General features: G+C 36.4%; 1 protein-coding gene across 8 annotated transcripts in view; it reads left to right on the forward strand.

Moving 5' to 3' along the window:
• The window catches only part of LOC309868459 (C-type lectin domain family 12 member B-like), a 28293-nt gene continuing 5347 nt past the window's right edge, over positions 1 to 22946 (forward strand). For 2 of the 8 annotated variants that reach the window (XM_082738355.1, XM_082738357.1), the window contains exons 1-5: positions 1 to 3582; positions 5382 to 5483; positions 15269 to 15367; positions 18314 to 18526; positions 22172 to 22252. In XM_082738355.1, coding sequence (XP_082594481.1) covers positions 3492 to 3582; positions 5382 to 5483; positions 15269 to 15367; positions 18314 to 18526; positions 22172 to 22252 — 586 coding nt within the window. In that variant the 5' untranslated portion in view covers positions 1 to 3491. Of the gene's footprint in view, positions 3583 to 5381; positions 5484 to 11181; positions 11320 to 15268; positions 15368 to 18313; positions 18527 to 22171; positions 22279 to 22946 lie in introns of those variants that run through there. The other 6 variants (XM_082738351.1, XM_082738352.1, XM_082738353.1 and 3 more) reach the window with 6 other exon arrangements.

Raw genomic sequence — 22946 nt, forward strand, 5'->3', positions numbered from 1 at the left:
TTACCCTATTATGCTTGGATGATGATGAATTCCATTGTAATAATTAGAAATCTCTCTCTACATCTCCAACATGCCACTCAAATCTCAGTATTCTCAGCATAAGGTTCAAATGGAATTTTCTAATTTTGCCTTATTAATTGTTCAAGTCATCCCAAACTTGCATTTGCTCCACATTTGGACATAGTTATCCTACCAAGTTATTTGTTTTTGTCTTTGGTTTTCTAATTCTTTCTTCTTTCCTTGAATTATGTATAAGATATCCTCCAGATTTTATATTCTTTGCCATATTGTACTTTCTGTGGTGTGTCCTTTCCTCTCAGAGTCATCTTTTCCTGTGTCTCCAGTCCTGATAATCCATTCTGGACTAAAATTATACAAGGGCTGTTACAATGTTCATCCTGGACATTTTGTCACTGCTCTCCTGAGTATTGTTAGCCAGGTCCTACATCTGTCAGTTTTTGGCTTTCTGTCTTCATTTGCTGAATTGTTATTATTTTTTCAGCTGGTGCTTTGTGATTTGGTCAGTGTGGGTATAAGCATTGATGAAAGGCTCTGATTCAGGGTTTCAGAATAAAGTCTTACTGGTAGTGAAACAAATCCAAGAAGTTTATGTGAATCAAGTTACTGGGATTAGCCTGGTGGGTCCAGAGATAGAGAAATGAATTAATTTCTTTTCAAATAAGATGAGGACACAGTATTTAACATATTTCTTTCCTTGGTTAGATTTAGATTTGACAAGGGATCAAGTTTGGCCCACAAGTTGAAAAGAAAGAACATATTACAAGGAAACTAGAAAAAAAGGGGAAATTCAAAAATCCTGAAAACCCTGAAATTGAAGGAGCAAATAATTCACTTCAAAAAATTATTCTGACTCATGATTTCAATAACTAAAACAGATGTAAATATTAAGGCATTAAATTAGCATATTTTTGTACAACGATTTTTTTAAATTTATTTTTTATTTATTTTCAGCATAACAGTATTCATTATTTTTGCACCACACCCAGTGCTCCATGCAATCCGTGCCCTCTATAATACCCACCACCTGGTACCCCAACCGACCCTACCACTTCAAACCCCTCAGATTGTTTTTCAGAGTCCATAGTCTTTCATGGTTCACCTTCCAATTTCCCCCAACTCAACGATATTTTTGCTGTTACTATTCTCTGTGCCAAATGACACCTTCACAGAGGCCTTCCAGGATTAATCTGTTTAACATACAAGCCTCCTCTCCTTCCTCTGCCACCCTATTTTTCCCTGCCTTTTTTTTTTTTTTAAGATTTTTATTTATTTATTTGACAGGCAGACATTACAAGTAGGCAGAGAGGCAGGCAGAGAGAGAGAGGGGGAAGCAGGCTCACTTCCAAGCAGAGAGCCCAATGTGGGGCTCGATCCCAGAATCCTGGGATCATAACCCAAGCCGAAGGCAGAGGCTTAACCCACTGAGCCACCCAGGCCCCCCTGCTTTTCCCTGCTTTATTTCTATGCATAGGACCATTGCATTGTATGCGTTACATTGTATTACTTATCCATGAATAAATAACATAAAACGTTAACATATATGTACAAACAAATATATGAATTGTAGAATGTAAACTACATAAAGGAAGAAAATGTGCCTGTCATATCCTTTGGAATAATGTATACTATATAGTTAATCCTTGATTAATTTGTTGAATAAAGAAATGAATACATAAATAAGTTAATGTTCCTGAACTTCTAAGCAAAAATATTCATTTTATTTTTCGAATAGGCAGAATCCACCTATGAAATGAATTGTACTGCACTTATATTTATGGGGACAAGGTATATTATGATCAGACTGGGGTGGGGTGAAAATAAGAACATGTGAGAAGAAATCTGAGCCTTGAAGATTTAGGAGATACATTACTACTTAAGGTTTCAGAAGGAAGATTAGAAGAGTGAATGATTCTGGCCCCCACCCCCCACCAGGGAGTTCCTTACTAATAAGAGCACGTTTATGAGGATAGAAGAAATATCTGTTACTCCAGAGCAATTAAAATCAGTGAAAATTCTGAGCTTCATGGTGGAAGTCTTTAGTCTTTCTCATCTCTTCAAGGTTTACATATCAGAACGTGGTTTTCCTAAAAAAATATGTATATTGTCTTTCTCAATACCACATTAAATATTCTTGATTTTTATCTTTGTAGTATTGTGATTTAACCCCATTTTTTCTAGACTCTGTGCCTACTGCACAATGTCTCAGTTGTTCTTAAATGTCAATAAAGGTGTTCTTATTAATAAAGTATTTAACAGGTGCTTTTCACTGAGCAATACTATGATTATTTCTGCATGAGTTAGTAACTTATGCATTTAAAGATACTGACTAAATATGTGGTACGCATTTGAAACTATGCTAGATATTCAAGATGCAGAGTATGTTCTCTATGGACTAATCTTTGCTGGACTATGACCAAGGCACTTGAGCTCCCTGAACTTTATAACTCCTCAGTCTGTAGAACAGGTTAATGCACACATACACCCTACGTTCCTCCCAAATTCAAGTTCTTAGAATTCAGATCCTATCCTGACATATACACTCTAAATAAAGAACTTCCACTTCTAAAATATATCTCCCTTCTTTTCAGGGGCTGTTCTGTGTGGAAGGTAGGGGTGAGAAGGGGAAAAAATCTCTATTTAATGTAGCTCAAATGTAGCTTTTCCTGCTCTTTCTCTGAGTATCACTCTTCGATTTTGTAATGCTCTATTAGTATATTTCCTTTTTTAAAAAAATTATTTATCTATCTTAGAGAGAAAGAGAGTTGGGGGAGGGCCAGAGGGAGAGAATCCCAAGCAGACATCCCACCCCCAACACACAACAGCTGAGCAGGAAGCCTGACACTGGGCTTGATCTCATGAAACTGACTGTGCCACCCAGGTGCCCCAGTATTCTTCTTTTAACTTCTAAAGACTTTTTTTCAATCCACAAAAATAGGAAGGAAAAAGAAAGGGAACAATATTTTGGTGAGAACTAACTCAGTTGTGGTTTTCTGGGAGTTAGTAGTGAGTTAAGTGTTTTCGATTACAACACTGTTGTCACAGGCACATGCTGATTAACAACTTTATGTACGCAGAAATGGTGATATTTTCATTTGTATTTTTTTTCCACAGGGCCTTCTTAAGTCGAGAGGTCACTGCCATTTTCCACAAATTTAAAAAAAAAATAAAAAAGAATGTTTATATTTAAAATCCACATTTTTCTCTCAGGACCATTTCTTCAACTTGGTGTTTACTGGAGGAAGTTAAGAAAAGAAAGATAAGAGATGTGTGCGGAGGTGAGAATAAAGCAATTCTGAAATTCTCAGTGGCTCAGTTCTGTTTTCTGACACTATATTTTTGCTTGGTTTTTACAAAGGTAGATCATTGAACTTAGTTACCACATGCATAGATCATGCCACAGGAGCAGCTTCTGTGAAGTTCAGTGAGACATGCACCACCCCCAGTGACCAACAGTGCTGTATTTGTTCAGTATGCCTGAAGAAGTGACTTATGCTACTCTCAAATTTCCAAATGCTTCCCAGGTGAAGACATCCCAGGAGAGCTACAGTCTCAAGAGAGCAGGTAAGAGCCTCCACGTAGGATTAGACATACCAGAAAAGAGAGCTATTTAACTACACTGGTGAGTTCTCCTCGCCTTCAACTCAAGGCTGAGGATTTTGATGACAGAGTGCCAGTCCATAGGGAAGTTGCTATGCCAGAGCTTAGTTTTGTCTGTCTTATTTAGCTTGTAAGATCATAGTTGGTGAAAAACAAAAACAAAACAAAACAAAACAAACATGGTGGTCTAAGCCGCTGGAAATCCAGATCTCTGGTGTCACGAAAATAACATTTCTTATGATTTTAGACAATTTTCAGATGATCTGACATACAAGCTATTATGGGAAGGAAAAACAGTAATAGTATGAACATAACTACCTAGGATTTTTATTTAACTGCTGAAAGATATAATATAGACATATGCTATGAGATTTAAAGGACCCTGGGATCCTAGTCAGTCATGGTGTGCTAAACATTTGCTTTTTTCTATGAAGGAGTAAGACTGAAGGTGTCTTATCTCTATATTATATCCTTCCAAGCCATATAATTCCAGTCTGCTTTTTCCAGGAATGCAATTCCTAGAAACTTAGAAGTAACAGTGAAACAGTAAAATGATGTTTTGGGGGAACATCAAAATTGTATTTATTGAAATGTTTGTATTGCTACAGGATACATGGTTTCTTGTGCCATCCCGGGGATTATGTTTTATTATTTATATTTTATTATTTATATTATTTTTATTCCTTTGTATTTGTTTTCAGTCTTTTTGATCTTACTATAAAATTATATCATCTATCTATATATATATATGTATGTGTATGTATGAAGTACATATAATACACATGGAATGTACATTCCATATATATGTGTGTGTATATGTGTACATATATATAGTACACATACATATAGACACACACACATATATATGTGTACATCTATATATGTAGGCAGAGAGGCAGGCAGAGAGAGAGGGGGAAGCAGGTTCCCCATTGCACAGAGATCCTGATGTGGGGCTCGACCCCAGGACCCTGAGATCATTACCTGAGCTGAAGGCAGAGGTTTACCCCACTGAGCCACCCAGGCATCTCAACATATGGAATTTTTACTTTATAAATTTACCCCAAAGTATTTTATATTCAAATGAGGAAGAAAAATCACTTCTAGTAACATGTCTCTGCTTATGTAATTTGAGGCATCAGGTTAGTGGATAATGTTTTAGGGACCAGTTCCCCTAAATAGGGTCCTCTTCTCTGTGTCTACAATATTGACAAAGGCATTGTATGTACTGGGGAGAAGTATTACATACTTGCCGTCCATGGGCAACTGACTTAGAGTGCTTATAAACTGGGAGATCCAATTTACATTCTGTTGTATATTCTCCAATACATGTTTCCATATAAAACGATTTAATCTTTTTTTACACAGCAGGGTAGGTTGTTTGAATTTTATTTTAGTAAAAGATCACACAGTGTCTGTCAATTAATTAATTAATTAATTATGAGAGAGGGAGGGAGAGAGAGAAAGCATGTGAGCATGGAGGTGGAAGGGAAAGGGAGAGAGAGAATCTTAAGGAGGCTCTGTGCCCAGCAAAGAGCCCCACAGGGGGATTGATCTCACCATCCTGAGATCATGACCTGAGTTGAAATCAAGAGTCCAACACTTATCCAACTGACCCACCCAGGTGCCCCAGGGTTTGTCTATTTAAAATATCTACCATCAGAATCAGCATCAGACCAGGAACACTGGTATTATCTAGATAGAGAGTAAAGAATAGAGAAAACTGACTTTTTTTAAAAAACACTTTTTTTTTTTTTTTTTTAAAGACAATCATGACGTTCCTGAAATGGAAATGGATGGTGAAACTGAAAATCGAGCAGGGGGAGTTGAGAGCATACCTGAGATGGCAGAGAGCAGAGCTGTGGCAGGTAAGCCCTACGCGAATAAATGTGGCCACTGGAGAAAGTTAAGAAGAGCATTTGGGAGACACCGGGACATAACAATTAGAGTTATTTTTAAAGATAAAGATGGAAAACTTTTGAGAAGGGAAATAAGGAGGATAAACAAAAGGTGATGAAAAGTCATATCCTTTACTTATGGGAAAACATCTTCTTTTTATTTTCTTTCTCCATCCCCAGCGTTTCTGTCTTTTTCTAGATTTTTCCTATTTTACAATATTATTTCCTTCCACTTTCCTTTTCTTTATTAAAGATTTATCTCTTTTGGAAAGAGAGAGAGAGAGAGAGAGAGAAATGTGGGACAGAGGGAGAAGGAGAGAGAAATATCAGCAGACGCCGTGCTGAAAATGGAGCCCAGTACGGGCCTTGATCTCAGGCCCCTCTGATTACTACCTGAGGCAAAATGAAGAGTAGGTTGCTTAATTGTCTGTATCATGTTGGGGCTCTGTATTTCCTCCCATTTTTCATCATTTCATCACTCTGTTCAATTTCATGGATGGTTTTCTTTTCTTTTCTTTTCTTTTCTTCTTCTTTTTTTAAATATTCTTTTATTTATTTGTCAGAGAGAGAGAGATTATGAGCAGGGAGAAAGGGTAGAGGGATAAACAGACTCCCCAGTAAACAGGGACCTTCCCTCTTCACAACCCTGCAACGTGGGACTCGATTCCAGGACGCTGGGATTATGACCTGAGCCAAAGGCAGATGCTTAACCAACTAAGCCACCCAGTTACCCTCATGGATGATTTTTTAAAATTATATTTTAATTTACGTAGTACAAACATGTTCCTCGTATCATTTCATTTTCAATGAACTCTTTTTTTTCCCCTCGAGTCTTCTAATATAACATTCCAGTTTCAGACATAGATACAAAATTGTATCTTACTTTTTTTTTAAAGATTTTATTTATTTATTTATTTGCCAGAAAGAGAGAGAGAGAAAACACACAAGCAGGCAGAGAGGCAGGCAGAGGCAGAGAGACAGGCAGGCTCCCTGCTGAGCAAGGAACCAGATGTGGCACTCGATTCCAGGATCCTTGGATCATGACCTGAGTCAAAGGCAACGGTTTAAGCCACTGAGCCACCTACACAACCCTGTATCTTACTTTTTTTTTTTTAAGATTTTATTTATTTATCTGACAGACAGAGATCACAAGTAGGCAGAGAGGCAGGCAGAGAGAGAGGAGGAAGCAAGCTCCCTGCTGAGCAGAGAGCCCGATGCAGGACTCGATCCCAAGACCCTGAGATCATGACCTGAGCCGAAGGCAGAGGCTTAACCCTCTGAGCCACGCAGGCGCCCCACTGTATCTTACTTTTGAAAAATTTCATTTCAAGTCAACTTTATTGAAGTATAACTTAAATACAAAAGAATACACCCTAAACCTTAAGTGTATAGTTTATTGTACTTAATAAATATAAACCTCTGTAACCAAAATCAAGATACACAATATTTTTGTCACCCCAAAAAGTATTTTGTGTCTTTTAATCAAAAAGACAGTACCTGCTTTCTCTAACCACCTCTCTCTTTCAACCTTCACTCCCTGTTTTTACATCATGTTTTATCCTTTGGAAAGAATAAGGCTATGATGTAGCAAATATTATCATGTTTCCTGTGTGTCTGTTGTTACAAATGTATTTGGGGATATTGGATGCGTTCATTTTCTATAATAAAATTTCTTAATCAGTATTCCCAAAAAGTAAAAACAAAATACAAAAAATTTCCCCTCTAAGTTATCTCCACCACCAATTTTAGACCGAGGTAACCACTGATCTACTTTCTGTCACCCTACATTATTATGTCTGCTCTCAGATCTTATATAAATGGATTCAAATGGCATGCAGTCTTCTATGACTGGCTTCTTTCATTAAGCATAATGTTATTAAGATGAAAAAATGTTCATCATCTCTAGCCATCAGGGAGATTCAAATTAAAACCACATTGGGATATCACATTACGCCAGTTAGAATGGCCAAAATTAGCAAGACAGGAAACAACATGTGTTGGAGGGGATGTGGAGAAAGGGGAACCCTCTTACACTGTTGGTGGGAATGCAAGTTGGTGCAGCCTCTTTGGAGAACAGTGTGGAGATTCCTCAAGAAATTAAAAATAGAACTTCCTATGACCCTGCCATTGCACTACTGGGTATTTACCCCAAAGATACAGATGTAGTGAAAAGAAGGGCCATCTCTACCCCAATGTTTATAGCAGCAATGGCCACGGTCGCCAAACTGTGGAAAGAACCAAGATGCCCTTCAACAGGCCAAGGGATAAGGAAGATGTGGTCCATATATACTATGGAGTATTATGCTTCCATCAGAAAGGATGAATACCCAACTTTTGTAGCAACATGTATGGGACTGGAAGAGATTTTGCTGAGTGAAATAAGTCAAGCAGAGAGAGTCAATTATCATATGGTTTCACTTATTTGTGGAGCATAACAAATAGCATGGAGGACATGGGGAGTTAGAGAGGAGAAGGGAGTTGGTGGAAATTGGAAGGGGAGGTGAACCATGAGAGACTATGGACTCTGATAAACAATCTGAGGGGTTTGAAGTGGCGGGGGGTGGGGCGTGGGAGGTTGGGGGAACCAGGTGGTGGGTATTAGAGAGGGCATGGATTACATGGAGCACTGGGTGTGGTGCAAAAATAATGAATACTGTTATACTGAAAATAAATAAAAAATAAATTAAAACAACAACAACAACAACAACAACAACAAAAGATTAATTCATATTGTATGTTTTCAATAGTTAATTCCTTTTCATTGCTGAGTAGTATTCCATACTATGAATACACAAAATGTTTATCCATTCACTTGTAGATGGACATTTCAGTGGCTTCCTGATTGGCACTAGTGTAAATAAATCTGCTATGGTGTACATGTCTTTGTGTAGACATATTTTTTAAAAATCTTATTGGGTCGGGGTGCCTGGATGGCTCAGTCGGTTGAATGTCCAACTCCTTATCTGAGCTCAGGTCTTGGTCCCAGGGTTGTGTGGAACCTACTTTAAAATAAAAAAAAAATCTTTTTTTTGTTTGTTTTAAATATTTTATTTATTTATTTGACACAGAAAGAGAGATTGCAAGGAGGTAGAGGCAGGCAGAGAGAGAGGGGGGAAGCAGGTTCCCTGCTAGGCAGAAAGCCCAATTTAGGGCTTAATTGTAGGACCCTGAGATCATGACCTGAGTCGAAGGCAGAGGCTTAACCCACTGAGCTACCCAGGCACCCCTAAAATAAAAAAAATCTTATCAGGTTAATACATAGGAGTAGAATTCTGGGTTAGATGGGTATGTTTACTTTATAAGAAACTGAAAATTATTTTCCATTTTTACATTTCCAGTAGAAATGTAAAAGATCTTAGTTTATTTACAGAACTTTTTAAGTGTTCTCACTGCTTTCATTTTGTCTTTTTTTTTTTTTTTTTTTTTCTCAGTCTTTCATGTTGGCAGCTTTCTTCGAATATCTGGTGATATTTGGTTGCTTGTAATCATTTAAGAGTGAGATGCCAAAGGTACCTGGGTGGCTTAGTCAGTTAAACATCTGTCTTCCGCTCAGGTCATGATCTCAGGGACCAAGGATCAAGCCCCATATTGGGGTCCCTGTTCAGCAGGGAGCCTGTCTTTCCCTCTTCCACCTCCCCTACTTGTAATCTCTCTCTCTGTCAAATAAATAAATAATATATATATATATATGTATATATACATATATATATATATATATATATTTTAAAAAAGAGTATGATGAGAGGGGTCTCGTTTTTATATGAGAGTGTATGTGTAGGCTTAATGTACTTGGGTGATTCTCTGAGAAACCCAATTGTCAATATTTGTATGTGTTTGTTTGTTTGAATTTCCCCTCTTAGGTCAGTTGGTTGCTCTGGAGAGGATTCCTCCAATACTCTGTCCCAGACAGTTTTCTCTCAGAATGACTATGAGAGGGTATTAAGGGAAACCTCAGTTTCCACTTGTTGTAGGAAAAAAGAAAAAAAAAAATTTCTTCTCTACCGTGAGATTTTTCCCTACAATTTCTCCTTTACTATTCACACAGAACAGTTCATTTTTGATACTTATGTCATCAAATGCATGGAAATTTTTCCCACATCAAGCAATTCTCTGTGACAGCAGCTGCCATGTCCTACAATTCAGCTCAGTTTTATTACTATCTACCTGGAGATAATGTCAAGTTCTATAGGGTAAAATCTCAGTCTCAAAAGACTGCTCCCACCCTACTTATTTTCTTAAAAGATTTTATTTGATTTTTTTGACAGACAGAGATCACAAGCAGGCAGAGAGGCAGGCATAGAGGGTGGGGGGGAAGCAGGCTCCCCACTGAGCAGAGAACCTGCTGGGGGCTCAATCCCAGGACCCTGGGATTATGAACCTGAGCCAAAAGCAGAAGACTCAACCCACTGAGCCACCCAGGTGCCCCACCCCCTACTTAAAATGACAATTGCAAGAAGTAGGTCACCAGATTACCCACAACTTCATTCAGATTTGGCTATAAAACAGAGTTTTCCATAATCCCCTCTTGAGGTACACTTAATTTGCCCCAGCAGGTCATAAAACTCAGAGAACCATTTAACATTTAAAGACTTTATTAAAGAATATGATAAAGGATAGAGATAAGCAGCCAGATAAAGGATACATAAGGTGAGATTTGGGAGGGTCCTAAGCAGGGGTGGGTCACCCTCCTGATATTATGTTCACCAGCCTGGAAGCTCTCTGAACCTCATACTTTTGGGATTTTTATGGAAGTTTCCTTACATAGGCATGATTGATGGAGTTAATGACTCCATTTTCAGACTTTTTCCCTGCTCAAGAGAAGTGGGGGTTGGGGGACTGAAAATTCCAAGCTTCCTGTCATGGCTTGGTCTTTCCTGTGACCACCTCTCCTCCAGGAGCCCATCCACATGCCCACTCAGACTCACTTCATTAGAACAAAAGATGCTCCTGGGGCCCTGGGTGGCTCAGTTGCTGCAGTGTCTGACTCTTGGTTTCAGCTCAGGTCATGATTTCAGGGTCCTAGAATGAAGCCCCTTCCCAGGATCTTCCCTCAGTGGGGAGTCTGCTTAAAGATTCTCTCTCTCTACCCCTCCCACCACTCGTGTGTGCGTTCTCTTTCTCTCTCTCATAAATAAATAAATCTTAAAAAAAATAATAATAAGAGCAAAGATTCTCCTTATCACTTAGGATTGTATAAGGGTTTAGGATCATTGTGTGAGGAGCAGGGTCAAGGATCAAATATTAGAAGAAGAGATGCTCCTAGTGTTCTTACCACTTAAGAAAATGTCAAGGTTTTAGAAGCTCTGTGACAGGAAGCCGAGCAGATAGATATTCATATAGATACAGATACAGTATAGATATATATCCTATTATCTCACAGAGGGTAACTCATTGTAACTCATTGTAGGGGGGGGAGAAAATATGGGGTTAGGAGTCCATCTGAATCATATGTAAACTTTCAGATACTTTCTCAGTTTTCAGGCTTCCCTACACCTCCACTTGAGATGATAAAGTAGGAGGTTATCACCAACTTACAGAACTTCTGAGTTTTTTTTTTTTTTTTTTACTTATTTGAGAGACAGAATATTTTTGTTGGTTAACTGAGCATAATAAAAAACAAATGAAATGAGTGAAACATTAAAAAAAAGATTTTATTTATTTATTCAAGAGACAGAGTGAGCAAGTACAAGAGAGAGAGTGTGCAAGTAGAAGAAGAGGGAGAAGGAGAAAAGACTCCATCCACACTGAGCAAAAGCCCAATGCAGGACTTGATCCCAGGACCCTGAGATCATGACCTTAGCTGAAGGTAAATGCTTAACTAACTGAGCCACCAAAATGCAACTTTTGGGATTCTTAAATGAGAATTTTGACTTTGGTTCACTTTTCCAAGGTCCACGAGGTTACTAGCAACTTTTGTTCTCTACCTTCCAAATGCCATTATGTAGTTTCGTTTCTCATTATTTTGAATCTTGAATCTATGCATTTTTTATTCTCTATTTCTATTTTATCAGAATTTTTAGGGAGAAAAAAGGTAAAGGAATGAGCTCTATCTCTAAGATTAATTCCAGGCTGATTTTTAATCAACATTTCAGTCAGCCCAAATGCAATTTTATTCTGCCTTCCTTCCCATTTCCTACCAGTAAGTGCCTCTCCTAAAAGAAACTAGAAGAGATAGGAAAGACATAGGAAGTATGTCTATACCAAAATTCTTATGGGGTTCCAATGAAGGGAAGAGGTGATGCACTTGTTTGCCTCCATGTTACTTAAGAATGTGGAAATTCACAGGGAAAAAAAAGAATAAGAATTGCTTAGGAGAAGATTTAAGCCTCTTTCATCCTTGGAAAGGTCCTAGTCTCTTGAGATTATTGAACTCCATAGCAGAAATATTATACCAACCTTCTTGTGTGGTCTTACAAGGATTTGCTTGCTTATCTTTCTGGTCTTAGACCATTCATTTGCAAACTTAACAGACAGGCAAAAAAGGTCTTCCGTAATTCTAAATCAAAGAAAGTACTAGACTTTATATTCAAGAAGACACTGGACCAAGTTTGTCCCATTTTATGGAACATAGAATTAATTAACAGCTTGTCACCTGGCATGCCATTGACATATGATGGAAGAAACAACTGTGCTTTCCATTAAACATAGGTGTGATGCTTCTCAAAGTATTCCAAATCTTGATCTCAAACACCAGAGTAAATAAAACTAAGGGAAAACAAAAATAGCTGTTGATTTTAGGGGATCCGGAGGCCAAAGGAGAAAAAAACCAAAAGTCCCAAATAGGTAACTGTCAGTAATATTGAATGCCTAAAAGGGACAGATAACCAAATTAAACAACCAGCATAATAAGATTTTTTTAAGACATTAAATTATGGAATCAAAAAATTTTTAATTGAAACATGACTTTGACAGCAATAACTTCAGCAGATGAGTTAAAAGAAAGAGCAAAGATCATTAAGACCCAACAGGATATTCTGGAAGATCAGACAGAAGAAATTATTCAAAGTTATAAAGGTAATAAAAATCATAATAGGCTTGGATAAGATATCCAAGTAATCTAATATGTAAAAAATATTTTATAAAGAGGAAAAGGGACAGATATAAAAAAGGATATAAATTATGAATAATTATATATCCTCTAGAACTGGATATATATGGAGGGGAAAAAACTGCTATTCTCCCATCTTTAATTCAGAAAAGATATAAATCATCCATCCCAACAAAATAAAAATTTACCATGTACTCTTTCTAAGAAAAATACTCAAGAAAATTTCCAGACATACAAGGAATTAATCAGACCTCAGTGTAAGGGAAAATTTAGAGGTGAGTCAAAAAGTAATAGCTGATGATGGAATAAATATAATGGTAATTGTGATAATGAAAGTGCTAAATCATTTTTGCTATAAAATAGATACACTGCAAGAGAAAGTCATTAATAGTCTAGGACAAATTTTACTAAACTGTCACAGTAAAACCCAGCATTAAGAGAGAGGAGGAAAGGGAATAAAAGTACTATATTATTCACAATAAAACTGGGGGAAGGAAGAGAGATTTTTCCACACACTTCCTGCCCCCCCAACATGCACAGCTTCTCCCATTATCAACATCCTCCACCAGAATGGTACATTTAATTAAGACTTTTTATTATTCACAATAAAACTGGGGGAAGGAACAGAGATTTTCCACACACTTCCTGCCCCCCCCCCAACATGCACAGCTTCTCCCATTAGGGAATAAAAGTACTATAAAAGTCTAGGTTGGAGAGTCTAAATTTAGCTATTCCAAAATTACAGATATTAAGAATATAATGCAAAGGAAAACATTTCCTTTTGGAAACAGCTAAAACTTTCATCCCAGGGGCGCCTGGGTGGCTCAGTGGGTTAAAGCCTCTGCTTTCAGCTCAGGTCATGATCCCAGGGTTCTGGGATCAAGCCCTGCATTGGGTTCTCTGCTCAGCAGGGAGCCTACTTCCTCCTCTCTCTGTCTCTGCTTATCTCTGCCTACTTGTCTGTCAAATAAGTAAATAAAATCTTTAAAAAAAAATTTTCTTCCCAATTTTTCATAGTCAAAGGAGAAAGAATATAATAACCCATCTTAATATAAAAATAATAAAATCACAAAAGAATTTAAGAGAATTGATAAATTTAAAAGCTTAAATCAATAAATAGGAAGGTTTTGAAGAGAAAAGTTAATCTGAGACTGGTTTTATTTTTAAAAAAATCTAATAGTCACAAATGGCAAGATTTTATTTCTTTTGATGGATGGAACTAGAGCGTATCATGCTTAGCGAAATAAGTCAAGCAGAGAAAGACAACTATCATATGATCTCCCTAATATGAGGAAGTGGTGATGCAACATGGAGGCTTAAGTGGGTAGGAGAAGAATAAATGAAACAAGATGGGATTGGGAGGGAGACAAACCATAAGTGACTCTTAATCTCACAAAACAAACTGAGGGTTGCTGGGGGGAGGGGGTTTGGGAGAAGGGGGTGGGATTATGGACATTGGGGAGGGTGTGTGCTTTGGTGAGTGCTGTGAAGTGTGTAAACCTGATGATTCACAGACCTGTACCCCTGGGGATAAAAATATATGTTTATAAAAAATAAAAAATTATAAAAAAAAAAATCTAATAGTCAAATTAAGGAAAAATGGAAAAAGCAAAAGTATCAGATATCAAGTTAGGGACACCTGGTTGGCTCAGTTGGTTAAGTGTCTGACTCTTGGTTTCAGCTCAGATTGTGATCTCAGGGTCCTAGTTCAAGTCTCATGTTGGGCTCCCCACTCAGTGGGGAGTCTGCTTGTGATTCTTTCTCTCTCTGTCTCCCTCTGTCTCCCTTTCCCCATGTTCTCTCTCTGCTCTAAAATAATAAATAAATCTTTTTTAAAAAGGAATATGCTTAAATAAGTAACTAAAATGGGAAAGAATAGGGGAAGCTGGGTAGCTCAGTGGGTTAAGGCCTCTGTCTTTGGCTCAGGTCATGATCCCAGGACCCTGGAATCTAGCCCCACATCAGGCCCTTTGCTCAGCAGGGAGCCTGATCCCACCCCCAACACCTCCCCCACCCCCCCACCGCCTGCAACTCTCCTTACTTGTGATGTCTGTCAAATAAATAAATAAAATCTTTATAAAAAAAAATGAAGCACACCCCAGAAATCCCATATCCACTTCCACTCATTTAATAAATGAATAAATAAATAAATAAAATGGGAGAGAATAAATATGTGTAAAGCTCCAACCTCTGTAACTTCATGGCAATAAATTTGATAGTCTAAAGGAAGTAGATGATTTCCTAATAATATATCCAAGAGAAAACCTGAAAGGGCAATCATCAGAATGGATTGTAAATCATATTAAATAATAGATCTCAATATTAGCCTAGAAAACTTAGGAAAGAACATCTATCAGGTGGCCAACACTGATTTCCTGGAGATGGGAAGAATGAGGAAACAGCAAGATGGGGAAGGTGGGAGGGAAAAAACAATGCTAAAAAATGAACAAGAGAGTGTCAATGAAAGTATCCAAAATATGTCCTATGATCACATTTACTTAGAACTATTTGCTTTCAGTGTTAATTGTGAATGTAAAGATGTAGTTAATGAGGACTTTGCTTGATTTTGCAAGCAATTATTTTCATTAAAAAAATTCCAATAGTCCTATACATAAGGGGCAGGTGTGTTGGACAAGGTTATGGAAAAAGGAAACAACATAAAACGTATTGCTTCATGTCATTTTTCTAAATTGGTGCTTCTTCACAGGACATAGCACTCAGTCAAAAGTGTGGTGCACTGTTGCTTTCATTTCGTTGACTGTGAACCTGGTGATGCTGGCTGGACTGGGGACACTGGGCCTGAGGTGTAAGTTTCCACTTTTCTCTGAGCCTGTGGATTGCAAATAAATCCAAGTCCCAAGAAATATCCATATAATGTTTCCAGATTAATAGAGGAGAAAATGTGTCATTACTGTAGGACCATATCATATTCATCATTGTCTCGAGGATATTTTAATGACAAATTCCTTCAGTGACAACTAAGGCTAAGGAGTGTAAAGTAAATCCATTTTTCTAGAAATTATGAAATCAATACAACAAAAATACAATTAATTATAGCCTGAGAGTTTTCATGATGATTTCATATGTTTAAAGCAAATTCTCCATTCTTCATGTATTTTCTTCTTGTCTAATTCATTCTAATTGCAAACATACTTCAAAATGGTATTATCATACTTGATGTTTTTCTCTAATTCCTCCATTAATAGCCAGTTATTTTGTCCTAGGAATCACACCAATTTCAGGTGAGTATGAGCTGGTTTCATGGTGCTGTCTTTTGAAAGATAATTTCTCCCAGATGATTATTTTTTTCCTAAAACTTCTATAACTGTTCTTGACAATAGCACAATAATTGGTGGGCAGGGTTTTTTCTTCCAATATAATGCAGGCTTCATAAGAGCACAGATTATGGTTTATTCATCCTTGGTATTCTTTGAATGAATATATTAAATGAATAAATGTGTGAATTCAGGAACAAATAGGTGAATAAAAAGAAACGAGTAGGCCTTTGAATATCAAAGCTGAAGTATCTTTATAAGAAAAGGAAAACTCTCAATCTACCCTTATTAGCAATTTATTCCACAAATAAGAAAAAAGAAAATTGCAAGTGCTTAAAAATATATTTTCTCAACAAAGATCTAATGCATATAAATTGCCAAAACCTCAAAATACAGAGAAAGAGAAGAAACTAAAAGCAATTGGTATCTGTCAACAGGAGTTGAAGGCTATTAAAATATAAAAACAGCGTTAATATCTCTGGAGTCATAGAGTAGATATCATTTATATCAATATTTTATTTAATAATTTAAATACTCTTATTATATTACTTATCATTTTTGAGTACTAATGTTTTCCCAAGCTCTTCACTTATAAATTATGGTTATATCTGTCCAAGAAACTCAAATTGCAACACATAGGGTCATGATCTCATTCAGTCTTTACCCAAATCATGTCCTATAATCATGTTTACACTCAATTTCCAGGTCAGAGAGCCCAAAATACTTCTGCAATTCCGTATGGTCTGTAAGTGATCAGAGGGAGTATTTGATTATTTGACTATACATCTATCATTTCATTTTATACTTTATGGTTTTGATTTTATTTTTTAATTAATTATTTTTATTAACCTTTAATGTATTATTTGTCCCAGGGGTACAGGTCCATGAATCATCAGGCTTACACATTTCCTCCCCAATGTCCATAACCCACCACACTTTCCCTACCTCTGCAACCCCCAGCAACCCTCAGTTTGTTTTATGAGATTAAGAGCTTCTTATGGTTCATCTCCATCTTAATCCCATCTTGTCTCATTTTTACCTTCCCTACCCTCCAAGCCCCTACCCTGCCTCTCAAATTCCTTATATCAGAGAGATCATATGATAATTGTATTTCTCTGATTGACTTATTTCACTCAGCATGATACCTTCTACTTCCATATGCATTATTGCAAATGGCAAGATTTCATTTCTTTTGATGGCTGCATAGTATTCCATTTATACTTTATGGTTTTAATGGCCCTTTGCCTTATGTCTTTATGTTTCTCTGCTTTGCTACATTGGTTGTGTCTTCTATTCTACTGCATTTACCAGGCCCTATAATGATTTTTTTCTTTAAATATCAATTACTTATTTGATAATTAAAAGACTCTTTTAAGAACTCCATATTTTGGGAGCATCTTTTCTCAATCCTGGATGCTAGTGGGTGATTCTCTTCCCCCTTCTCTTCCCTCCTACAACAGTGAGTACAAAGGCATTCTGAGGAAATAGAAGGAATATTAAAATTGTTAACTTTTCTTGAGCACCCATCCTTTATGATTTTATCTAATTTAATTCTCATCAAACTTAAACTAAAAATTAAATATTCTATTAAGTTGCAGGGTTCTCAGGTAAACTAACATCAACCTATTTTTAAAAAACCCAAAATATGTTTTAACAATCCACAAAATAAAGCAGTTATGAAGTTTTCTGAGTCTCCTGATGTTCTTAGAGACATGATCCCCATGTTCTGAGTTTTTTTTTTTTTTTTTTAAATCCTGAGGTTGCCATTTACCAATTGCCCATCCTTAAATTATGGTTATATCTGTCCAAGAAACTAAAAAATTACAACACATAGGCTCACCAGTATGTTATAGTACCTCCTGACTTCACATGTGTGAATTTTCTATAAACTAACTACTGAACTGCATCATCTTTTATTTTGAGATACCTGCTTCACATGGATGTTTCTGTTGTTTTTTTTTTTTAAATTTTTAAACATTTTGGGGTATTTTCTTCAACAAGAAACTAGTTCTCTATTGTGTAACATACCTTTTTATCTCAAATAAATTTCAATCTTTAAAGTACATACAGTTAGTATTTTATACATATGTAAGTATCATTTTTTAGCAATTTTTTTTGATTTTTTAATTTTTTATAAACATATATTTTTGTCCCCAGGGGTACAGGTTTGTGAATCACCAGGTTTACACACTTCACAGCACTCACCAAGGCACATACCCTCCCCAATGTCCATAATCCCACCCCCTTCTCCCAACCTCCCTCCCCCCAGCAACCCTCAGCTTGTTTTGTGAGATTAAGAGTCACTTATGGTTTGTCTCCCTCCCAATTCCATCTTGTTTCATTGGTGATGCAACGTGTAAGTATCATTTTAATATGAGTATTCCATTAAATTATTAAGTAATAATTGTGATATTAATATAATTTATTGGAAAACTTTGACTATGTTAAAGTCATTAATCTCCTAATATGAATTATAGATTATTGGAAACTCATCTTCAACAACAGAACAACAAATGATATTGAACAAAGCAATATACAACAGTTGGAAGAAAATTTAATGCTATGCATGAATATGTATAATAATGTCTCAAATGAGCTTATCATTTTTGAAAATATGACACAAAACATATTAAAAGAGCTGACAAACTTTACCTCAGAATACTGTGAAGAGTTAATGAAGAAGGAAAAAGGTGAGTGAAATGGTCGCTTATTTCATCTAGTCTCATCCCTGACCAGATTCTCCATTTTTTCCTAGACTTTTTACTGGGTTTGACATTTTAAAATATATATGAAATAAAGAAAACATGGAAATACAAATTCTTGTATTAAAAAAGCACTTTTGTCTTTTTTTGACTGAGTTTCTTTATGTTATGTTTTAAATATTATTTTATCAAACTAATCTCTCTCTCTTTTTTCCTCTATCTTTCCTCAGTTAGATTCAGGTTTGTTTTTGTTTTTTTTTTCCCAGTAGTCCAAAATTCATTGTTTATGCAGCACACCCAGTGCTCCATGTAATACGTGCCCTCCATAATGCCCATCACTAGGCTCACTCAACCCCCCACAACCCTCCCCTCCAAAACCTTGTTTGTTTCTCAGTCCACTGTCTCTCATGGTTTGTCTCCCCCTCCAATTTCCCCCAACCCACTTCTCCTCTCCATCTCCCAATGTCTTCTGTGTTATTCCTTATGCTCCACAAGTTAAGTGAAAGCATATGACTTATTTCACTGAGCATAATCTCTTCCAGTCCCCTTCCATGTTGATACAAAAGTTGGGTATTCATCCTTTCTGATGGAAGCATAATACTCCATTGTATGTATGAACCTTATCTTCTTTATCCATTCGACCATTGAAGGGCATCTTGGTTCTTTCCACAGTTTGACAACTGTGGCCATTGCTGCTGTGAACATTGGGGTGAATATGGCCCTTATTTTCACTCCATCTGTATCTTTGGGGTAAATACCCAGTGGTGCAATTGCAGTGTCATAGGGTAGCTCTCTCTATTTTTAATTTCCAAAGGAATATCCACATTGTTTTCCAATTTGCATCAATTTGCCTTCCCACCAACAGTGTAAGAGTGTTCCCCTTTCTCCACATCCACTCCAACACTTGTTGTTCATCATCATTAGCCATTAAGAAGGTTCAAATCAAAACCTCATTGAGATACCACCTTACATCAGTTTGTTTTTTAATTCCTTCTTTCTTCTTTTACACTCACATTTTATACTCTCATTTTAATGAAGTTCACCTATAATGGAGTTTTGCTGAGTATGTGGGAGATAAATGTTCTGTCTTCTTGCATGTGTAAAGAGGTCTTTCTTTTGGCTAGGTATAAATTCAAAGGTTAAAAATTAATTTCTTAGCAAGTATTGAGAGTTCTCTCACTGTTTCTAGCAAACAATGTTGTTAAGAAGTCTGTTTCCAGGGTGATTCCATCCCATAAAAATGATCTGAGTTTAGCTTTTTTTTTTTTAGAGTTTTTTTTTTTTTTTTTTTTTTTTTTTTTTTTTTTTTTTATTGGGGCGCCTGGGTGGCTCAGTGGGTTAAAGCCTCTGCCTTCAGCTCAGGCCATGATCCTGTGTCATCGAGCCTCACATCGGGCTTTTTGCTGAGCAAAGAGCCTGCTTCCCCTCTCTCTTTGCCTGCCCCTCTGCCTACTTGTGATCTCTGTCAAATAAATAAATAAAATCTTTAAAAAATATATGTTTTTTATTTATTCAAGAAAGAGAGCAAAGAGAGAGCACAGAGGAGGTGGGGAGGGGCAGAGGAATAAGGAAAAGTAGACTCCTCACTAAGCAGGAAGCCCAATAAGGGGCTCAATCCTAGGACCCTGGGATGATGACCTGAGCAGAAGGCAGACATTTAATGAACTGAGGCACCCAGGACACTGGATTTCAGCTTTTAAGATATTTTATTCATTTGTGGGAGCTGAAATATTAGGATATTCTGGGTATAAGTACTTTTTAATTGCTGTGCACTCTGTAGCCTTGCCAGTCTAAAAGTTTATGTCTTTCAAATTTAGGAAAAATACACTCTATTATTTCTCAGTTCTATTTCCTGTTCTTTCCATGACTTCCCTTCAAATGTTAAAATTTGCAGATTGTCTCTTTTCTCTGTATTTTCTTTTTTTTTAAAGACTCTTTTTAATTTTCCTACTGATTATTATTCCAACAATCATATTTTTAATCTAATAAAACCTTACACGATTCTTGAGAGTGTTTGTAGCATCCTGTTTTAACCTTATATATATATAATATCTTTTAGAGTCACATAGTATAGTCACATAGTATAGACACATAGTCACATAGTATAGTAATTAGAGGGGTATTTTAAAATATCACTCTCCTCTTTCCTAAATTCATTTTTGAGGATGAAAGGGGAGTTTTTTCCTTTCCTTTCTATCTCTTTCTTCTTCTTCTTTTTAAAATATTTTTCTTAAAAATTCTCTTTCATGCAAGGGTGCTCTTATATTTACTATGATCCTTACTAAAAGAATAGTTGTTGTGGGTTGGCTCCATTGTTATTCAAAGAGATAGTTTTTTTCTTTCGTTAGATTTCTTTGAAAGTGACAAATCTGTCTGGATAGTTTAAGGGTGGAAGACCAAGATGGAGTGTATGAATATGCAACTTTCCTTTGTAAATGAGACTGGATATAAATGATAATCACAAGAATCACAGTGGAAACCTAGGCTTTGAGAGACAGTTCATCCAATTTCTTCAGAGAGGAACCATGTCCTTTCCCCTCCCGAAAATCCTATAGCTTCTCAATCATTTTTCTTCCCTCTTTTCTTCACTTTTTCCTTTCTTATCTTCTTACATAAGAAAGAAAGAGGGGGGGAGAGAGATAAAAGGAAGAAAGAAAGAAAGAAAGAAAGAAAGAAAGAAAGAAAGAAAGAAAGAAAGAAGAAAGAAAGAAAGAAAAGCAGAAAGAAAGAAAGTCACTTCACACTATGTGTCAACACTTGGGAGACCTTCAAGAATATTAAGTCTTATGCATAACAATAATAACTATCCCTTGCCTTAAGTTATTCATGGCATGATAGAAGAAGCAGACAAGTAAACAGAAAATTACAATTTAGTGTAATGAGTGCTCATAAACATAAATATGTAATGTAAGAAACAATAGTTGAAAGAAAGAGTTGAGATTGGGTGGGGGTATAACATTCAATGCTGGGACTGGAAGCATATTGTAATAAAATTGGTGAAGGGTAGCATGGGGTGCTCAGAAATTTCAAGGTATTCAAAATGAATGGCTGACAGGAACCTAAACAAACTAATAGATAAGATTGGAGTGTCACTAGTGTTCCCATAGATAATGGGGAGGGTTTGAATTTTTCCCTACAAAAAAAAATTAGACCACTTAAAGCAGAGTCTGATAGAAAAATCAAATCACTGGAAACAGGGTGGTGCTAAGGTTTCTGTAAAAAAAAAAAATATATATATATATATACACACACACACACACACACACACACACACACACACACAGGCTAGAGATGGACTACAGTCTTGCTGTAGCAATCCAAACGTTGTAGTTTTCTTTGAGTGCTTTTAGTAAGCCCTTTATCACTTTTCTTCCTCTCTATGATTTTCCTTCTTTCTTCAGATTATTCTAGATCCAAATCCCATACCATTTCAGATCTCATTCTCTTCCTTCTCTCATATTATAAGCAGTCATCTCACTCAATATGTAACTTTGGTTAATCATTTCAATAGGCAATGCAAATGGTTGTAAATTCTGATACATATGCTAATTCATAGTATATCTGTTCATACATATTATGCTAATGTATATATCAGAATCATATCTTAATAACCTTTCCTCATGTGTTTTTCAGATGTTCAATTTCACTCATGTTTGGAATCATGGATGTGGTATGGAAATGGAAGCCAAGGTCATGCCCAGATGAATATGGACAGTAAGAAAAATTGCAATAATACCCAGGTCTGTGTGATGATCTACAGAAAGTTTTTGGTATTGTTAAGATATAGGTCAGGAGAATCTGGATAACAACTTCAGTCCTTGGCTATTCCTAATAAATGGCCTCCAAGCCCTTTACCTTTTGAGTAGTTATTGGAGAATTCTGCTATCACAGGTTCAAATGCCAAGTATATACAATTATTACACTGATCTGTCCATGAGACCTGTCACAAAACGTAAGCTATAGAACTTTATTTCCTCGGGATTTCTTATTCCCTGTGTGTTCTGGTTCTTGTAGAATCAGAAAGGAGAGAGCAACGATTTATTCCAGGTGTGAGGAATATTTTAATTGGCCATTGATACAAATTAAATCATGGGATTCTCTTCTACCTTAGAGTTGTCCTGTGATGAAAAATTATACTCTCAGTCATAATGTACGTGGCACAATCCTGCATATGACCTCTTATCATCACACATCATTACCTTAATTAATGTTATTAGTTAAAATACAAAGAAACAAATCAGGTAAACTTACTGCAATGCTCATGATTATTTTGTTGTTGTTTTTCTTAATATTTGAGTGTAGAAAAAAAAATTTCCAAATGTAGAATGCTAAAACCCTTACAATCCAGCACAGTATGTTTGTTTAATGTATATATAGCATGCTCCAACCAACCAGATTTTATCAACAT

This window comes from Mustela nivalis (genome assembly GCF_964662115.1).
Source record: "Mustela nivalis genome assembly, chromosome: 7".
Lineage (NCBI taxonomy): Eukaryota > Metazoa > Chordata > Mammalia > Carnivora > Mustelidae > Mustela > Mustela nivalis.